The 7,622-nt window shown below is 41.4% G+C and overlaps 1 protein-coding gene across 7 annotated transcripts in view; it reads right to left on the bottom strand.

Moving 5' to 3' along the window:
• The window catches only part of Prr14l (proline rich 14 like), a 63,761-nt gene that overhangs the window by 49,970 nt on the left and 6,169 nt on the right, over window positions 1–7,622 (bottom strand). For 6 of the 7 annotated variants that reach the window (XM_023705838.1, XM_023705835.1, XM_023705839.1 and 3 more), the window contains one exon: window positions 2,284–2,808. In XM_023705838.1, the coding sequence (XP_023561606.1) occupies window positions 2,284–2,757 (474 nt within the window). In that variant the 5' untranslated portion in view covers window positions 2,758–2,808. The remainder of the gene's footprint in view (window positions 1–2,283; window positions 2,809–7,622) is intronic. The other variant, XM_023705840.1, reaches the window with a different exon arrangement.

The following is a 7,622-nucleotide window of genomic DNA, read 5'->3' as shown; positions in this document are numbered from 1 at the left end:
TGCCAGGAAGGCGCTTATGCCATTGAGCTATCTTCCCTGCCCTCATTTATATTTCATATACATCTGTGTCACATAATTTGATGGTAATTTCATACAATATTTTTAGTAATTTTGAGTATATAAAGCTAGACAAGGTGATGTATGTCTTGTAATCCAGCACCCAGGAGGCTGAGGAGAGTCACTGTGAATTCTAGGTCAGCCTAAACTACATAGCAACATCCTTTCTCAAAAAAAAAAAAACAACAAACCAAAAAACAAAGTGGTGCCTCAAAAATGTTTACACTGGAGGGGCCAGTAAGACAGCTCAGTGGCCTAGAACACCTGCTTAAGCAAGCTTAGGCAAGCACAAGGATGCCCAGCGCAACATGCCGCTGAGCTGGACAGACACACAAAAAAAAGTTTACATGGGAGCTGGGAACGGGGCTCAGTGGTAGAGCTCTTGGCCTTCCACAAGACCCTGGGTTTGATCCCCAGCACCACACGTACGCGAGCACACACACACACAGTCTGCACTGAACTATCACAAGTGCTAAGGTTTAGATGTGGTTTGTCTTCTAAAGAGTCATGTGTTAGAAGCTTGCTCTTCAGGATAGCAGAGTGGAGTGGTAGACTCTTTAAGAGGAAGGTCATTAGGTCATGGGGATTCCACCCTCATGAATGGATTAATGCCCACCCCAGCAGTGTCAGTTAGGTGTGGTAAACTCAGCCCACATTCAGTCCCTTTCATCACAGCCAGCTCCCTTTCCATTTTCCCAATATTTTATGACACAGCCCAAGTGCCTATGCTAAAGTTAATGTCATGCCATGCCATTTGGACTATCTAGCCACCAGAAGAAATGAATTTCTTTAAAAAAAAAAAAAAAAAAAAAAATCTTACCCTGCCTCAGCTAATTCTGTTTATAGCAACACAAAATAAACTACAATAAGGGGGCAGGTGTGGGATTTTTTTTTTTTTTTTAATGTATTTCGTACAGGGTCTACAGGGTTTCACTACACAGATCAGACTCGTAGTGATCCTTCTGTTTTTCAGCCTCCCAAGTGCTGGGATTCTAGGCGCACGCCACCAGGCCCCGTCTCAATCACTATCTCACCATGCCCAGGGGCAGGGCCAGCAAGGCACACTGAGGATCAAACCCCAATCCCTGCACCTTTAGGCAGGTGCTTTAATCCAGGAAATTTTTTTTACTAATGGCATGATGTTAGTGCTCAGAAAATTTCAGATTTCTGAATATGTTGGCCCACACCTATAATCTCAGAATTTGGAAGGCTGAGGCAGGAGGCCAGCTTGGGCTACACAGTAAGCTCAAGACCACTCTGAACAACAAAGTGAGATCTTATTTCAAACAAAACAAACTGTTGCCAGGTATGATGGCACACGCCTATAATCCCAGCATTTGGGAGGCTTAGGCAGGATGATCACAATGACTTTAAGGCTAGTCTGGGATACACAGTTTAAAACCAGACTGAATTACAGAGACTCAAAAAGCAAAACAAGAGGGTTGGAGAGATAGCTCAGTGGTCCACCTGCGCAAAGACCTGGGTTCAATCCCTGGCACCACAAGGGCCATGGAAACTGGGTGTGGTGGCATATGCCTGTAATCCCAGCACTGAGGAAGCTGAGACAGGAGGATCACTGAGTCTGAGCTGTATAATGAGACCCTGAACTGAGTAAATAAAAGATTAAAAAAAATATTGTTTTAAAAACAAACCATAAAGCCAACTGTTTCCTGGCCTTATCTTATACACCCACACTCATGTTTCTAGGGGTACTGTATATTAATAAGTCTGTATTCATTCCTGATAAGTTCAACTTTTCATTTTTTTAATTTACAACAAGGTCTACAGGGGTCCTACTACACAGATTGGACTCATAGTGATCCTCCTGTTTTCAGCCTCCCAAAGACTGGGATTACAGGGGTGTGCCACCACAGCAAAGAGACTCAATACTCTATACACAACAGCTGCTTCACATTAGTGATACTTTTTTACTACATAAGTGATTCTTCCCTTTATGTGTCTGATGTGAGACAAATGTTTTATAAAGTCTTCAACAGGACTGGGTGTGGTGACACATGCCTATCTCAGCTCTCAGGAAGCAAGCCTGGGTTACCTAGTGAGTTCAAGGCCAGCCTGGAATATATAGTGAGACCTTGTCTTAAAATAGATTAACAAATGAAGTTTGAAGAATAAATCATAAGCTATCAGTTCATCTATATTTTATCATCTGTTGTGTTATACAAAGCAGTTATTCACACTCATCTGAATTAAGATCTCATTTCTTACCTGACTTGGGCCAATCTTTTCTTCAGCAGTTGTGGAATGTTGATGTGGATCTTTCTTTGCTCCCTCACCAGGGTCTCTGTTTACTTCTGCCTGTTCCCCTTGATCGCTGAAGACCTTTAGCTCCATGCTCTTGGTTTTTTCTTCCCTATCCAAGATCTCAGAAGCCATAGAAGCTCCTACAGTGAGGTCCACTAGTCCACACCACCCAGGCTCACCCCTATTATCCAAGGTCTCAGAGGCTTCTTCACAACAACTTTCTGCATGGGTCCTCTGTAGCTCCGAGGGTAATGCTCTACTCTGGCTTACAAGAGAGGTTGAGGCTCCAGGTTTTATATCTGGATTCAAACTTGGCTCAGGGTCAGCATGAAGCTCTTTGGAGACACTTACTGGGAGTTCAGAGTATAATTCCTGTACCACAGCAGACATGGAGGAATCATGTGGAACTGGCCGAGTCTCTACTCCAGATGACAGCATTAGGGTAGATGTAGATTATGGAGTCAAGTCTTTTACATCAAATGGTTCACCCTGACACAAATCAAAGGAAGGGATAGAAGTTTAAAACCTTAACAGGGCAGAATGAATCTGTAACTGTTCATTTCACCTTAAATAAGGAAAATAAATTCTACTTTAAATTCTAGTATTATCTGGCACCAAAAATTTCTCCCTTATCAGGCTGTAAACTGGGGATGATTGTACATGCCTATAATCGCAGCACTTGGGAGGCAGAGACATGAAGATGATGAGTTTGAAGATAATTCCTCGAGGGGGGAGGGGTTACTAGGAATCAAACTCAGGACCTTAGGCCTACCAGGCACTGTACCACTGAGCTAAGTAAATCCCTGGCCCTGCCTAAGCAACTTTTGGTACAGTGAGATGCTGTATCAAAAAATGAAAATAAAAAGCCAAACAAACAGAATTTGTGGAAAAATCCATAGCTGAACTTTTTAGACATATGTCTAATAACTTCAATTAGAAGAGATAGTAAATGTACATGAGAATAAGATATCATTAAGCACTCAAGTCTCTATCTTATGTAAATTAGAAAATGAAATGGTTTCCTACTTGTTTTTAGGGGATGGACTTTTGTTTTTTTCACTGATATATCCCTACTACCTAGAACATAGTAGCTTGACATAGTAGGCATTCGGTAAATATCTTGAAAGATCATACACTGAAAGACTGAACAATTTTATTTAATTGTGCTCTTTGAAGGAAGATAAGAGAAAAATGGATATTCATTTCTGTACTACTTTGCAAACACCTGAGCTATGTTTACCCACAACAGCACAAGACACTATTAAGGTAGCTCTTTAGAATTCTTCTTGACTTTAATGCAGCATCTTGAGATTTTCTACATGCTTTCACAGATATCACTTATTTGACTTATACAATAATCCACTGACCTAAATAGGGCTGGGGAGAAGGCTCAGTAGAATAAGTGCTTGCCTGGCAAGTACAAGGGCCTGAGTTCAATCCTCGGTTCTGCAAAAAAAAAAAAAAAAAAAAAGTGAGAGGACCTAAATAGAGCAGCTCTCCTCTTCATGTTTTAGATCTTAACCCAACACTTCAGGAGGTTAAAAGCAAGCCATTGGGCTTCTACTGTGTTGGTAACTTTCACATTTTGTGATAGCTACTGAAAACACAGATATCTGCTGAATATTTTTCTTTTCTTTTTTTGGTACTGGGGATCAAATGTAGAACCTTGCGCTTGCCAGGCAGGTGCCTATGCTGCTGAGCTTTATCCCTGGCCCACTGCTGAATATTTCTATCTAAGCAACTCATAATACTATATATTTGGGTTGGGGTTGATGACTGGAATCGAACTCAGGACCTCACACTTGCCAGGCAGGCACTATGCCACTGAGCTAAATTCCAAGCCCCCATAATACTATGCTATAAGAGTTCAAAACAGGTGATATAGCTTAGTGGCAAAAGCGCCTGCCAGGTAAGTACAAGGTCCTGAGTTCAACTCCTATACCAAAAAAAAAAAATTTTTTTTTTTCTTAAAACATACACACATTCAGGATCAGGGGTTCCTGGCCAGTAGTTTTTCCACTTCAGTCCATCAAATATGTGCAATATGTACAATGAAATCCACTTTGACCTCACCAAGAAAGAAACTGGTTCACCAATTTCATACTTTGATTCTTCACGTTTTCCCTAACCTCAAAAATAGAAGGTAAATTTATGGACCATTTTACAAAGGTAAAAGGATCTAAAGCCACATAACTCACATAAATACTGGAAATTACAGGCAATTAGATTTTAGTCTGGGGGTGCTGGGAAGATGGATCAGTAGAATAAGCGCTTGCCTGGGAAGTGCAAGGAACTGTGTTGGTTCTACCAAAAAAATAAATAAAATAAATACATAGATTGTTAGCCTAAGTTTAAGTACCAACAGGACTGACCAATTAAAATAAAACAATAGAGCTAAAAGCAATAGCACACAAGACCCTGCCTCAAAATTTAAAAATTGAAAGCAGCACTGTGTGGTGGTGCATGCCTACAATCCCAGCACTCAGGAAGCTGAGGCAGAAGAACTGCTGAATTCAAGGCCAGCCTATTCTACATAGTGAGACCCTGTCTCAAAATAAACAAGCAAACAAACAAACCAAAACAAAACAAGGAAAGGGTCCTGTGGATATGGCTCAGCACTCCTTAAATTCAATTTCCAGTACTGGGGGAAAAATTAATTCATTAGCAAGGAGAAATAAACTTGTATGCAGGAGGAATATAGTAAGACTCAAATATAAGTTTCTCAGGCTAGAGATATAGCTCAATATTATGCCCCACCACTCTCAGCTTGTTACTGTTTTTGTTATTTTGTGATGCATAAGTGCCTGCCTGGCAAGTGCAAAGTCCTGAGTTCAATCCTGGTACCGGGGGATATATATATATATATATATATATATATATATATATATATATATATATATATATATAGAGAGAGAGAGAGAGAGAGAGAGATTCTCCACATGAAAGTCTTTCATAAACTGTCTACAAGCATTTCAGATTTAAGGCTGTGTGAGTGTATATGCAGGAAGGAAAGACAGGGAGAGAGGGAGGAAGAGAACATGCGTGCATGTATGTGCATGCTGTATACACAGTGGTTAGTACAGATAAAATAGAACTACTATTGGAAGCCACAAATAAGTAGAAAGCTCTCAATTTTAATTTGGCTCAGCTTCCTTCTCCCAGCAATATGCACAAGCAAGTTTTTGGTTGCTGTACTACATAGACACAGGAAGAACAAGCACAGGAGAGAATACTGTAAAGATGATGTTTGCTGATGAAGACTGGCTACTTGGGTCTATGCCACTTTGTACCCAAGAGTTCTTCACTCCCTATCCACTTATTCTAAAAAGTTAAAATTTTTGTTGAGACAGGGTCTCACTATGTAGTCTAGGCTGGCCTTGGACTCACTATGTAGCCACAAACTTATAGTGATCCTCCTGCATCAGCTTCCTGAGCATGTGCCACCTACCATGCCAGGCCTCTGTGTGAGTGTGTGTGTGTGTGTGTGTGCGCGCGTGCGTGCTAGGGATCAAACTCAGGATCCAGGCAAATAGTCAACTACTGACCTATGTCCCAAGTTGTTCTTTTATTTATTTATTTATTTTTTCTTTTTAAAATTTATTTATTCATTTATATGTGTGTGTGTGTGTGTGTGTGTGTGTGTGTGGCCAGCTCAGCCCACCAGGGGGCGGGGCTGGCTAGCATGTGGTGCTGGGGGATTGAACTGCGGTCTCTGTGCTTTGCTGAGCTTGTTCTAAGTAGGTGCTTTAGACCACTGAGCCATCTCACCAGCCCCTTGTTCTTTTTTTTTAAATCTTGAGACAGGGTCTCAGAATTGCCCATACTAGCTCTGAATGAAGGATTGTCCTGCCTCAGCCTCCTGAGCAGCTAAGGTTATAGGCGTGTACCATACTGCCATCCCAAGTCATTTCCTCACATTTTCCTTCAGCTTCTGCTATAACTTAAAGCTGTCCCTTGAATGGTAAGAGTGCTTTCCTAGCATGTGCAAGGCCATGAGTTCCATCCCCAGCATCACAAAACAACAACAATAAAACATTAAAAGCTGGGCATGGTTGGGCATGCCTATAATCCCAGCTACTTGGAAGGCTCACAAAGAAGAACCACAAACTCCAGGCCAGCCTGGGCAATTTAGCAAGTCACTGTCTCTCCTGACCCCCAAAGAAAGTAAGGTTGCAGGTATAGCTCAGGCTTAGTACCCCTGGTTCAATTTCTTGTACCAAAACAAAAAACATGCAAAACCACCCCACAGTAAACAAAGGCACCCACATATACCAAAAAACCCCTGTCCTTTTAAGCATAGTTATCGTATGACCCAGCAATTCCACTAGTAGATATATACACAAAAACATACGTCCATATAGAATCCTACAGGCCAATATTCTTAAGTAGTACTGGTCACAATAGCCAAAAATTGGGAAACAATCCACCTGTTTACCAACTGATGAATAGACCAACTGTAGAAGGGCTGTACAACAGTATTATTTAGCCATTAAAAGGAATGAAGTATTAATGCAGGTTATAGCAAGAACAAACTCTAAAGATACCATGTTAAGTGAAAGAAGACATTCACAAAGAGCTACATAAAGATCCCATTTATGATGTGGGGAGATGGCTCAGTAGAATAAGCACTTCCCTGGCAAGCACAAGGGCCTAAATTCAATCCCTAATTCCACACACACACAAAAAGATCCCATTTACATAAACCATCAAGAATAAGTAAAAAGGGGCCAGGAGATAGCTCAGTAGAGTAAGTGCTTGCCTGGCAAGCACAGTGTCCTGAGTTCAGTCCCCAGTACTGGAAAAAAAAAACAAAGCAAATCTAGGGCCAGCAATTTAGCTCAGTGGCACAGTACCTGCATGGTCCTGGGTTCAATTCCCAGGAACAAGTCCTACAAAAGGCAAATCTATGGAGACAAAGTAGTTCAGTGGTTACATGGAGCTGGAAGTGTGGAAGAAATAGGGAGCGGCAGCCAACGGAGAGTTTCTTTCTGGTGTAACAGCATGATGAAATAAAAGTGATCATGGTGTTAGTTTAAGCTGTACAACTTGACTACACTAAACACTACTGACTTGTTTAACTTAAACTGATAATCATATGGTTTGTGACTTTTTTGCTATGGTGATAGGGATCACCTAGATCCCTAGGGCCTCATGTGTACCAGACAAGTGCTCTATCACTGAGCTACAAGCCCAGTCCATGTTAATTATGTTTTTTTTTTAATTTTATTTGTGTGTGTGTGTGGGGCCAGCTCAGCCCACCAGGGGGCGGGGCTGGCTGGCATGTGGTGCTGGGGGATTGAACC

This window comes from Octodon degus, unplaced genomic scaffold (assembly GCF_000260255.1).
Source record: "Octodon degus isolate 3935 unplaced genomic scaffold, OctDeg1.0 scaffold00230, whole genome shotgun sequence".
NCBI lineage: Eukaryota > Metazoa > Chordata > Mammalia > Rodentia > Octodontidae > Octodon > Octodon degus.
Note: the sequence above shows the minus strand (reverse complement) of the source record. Positions and strands in the feature narration are given on the sequence as shown.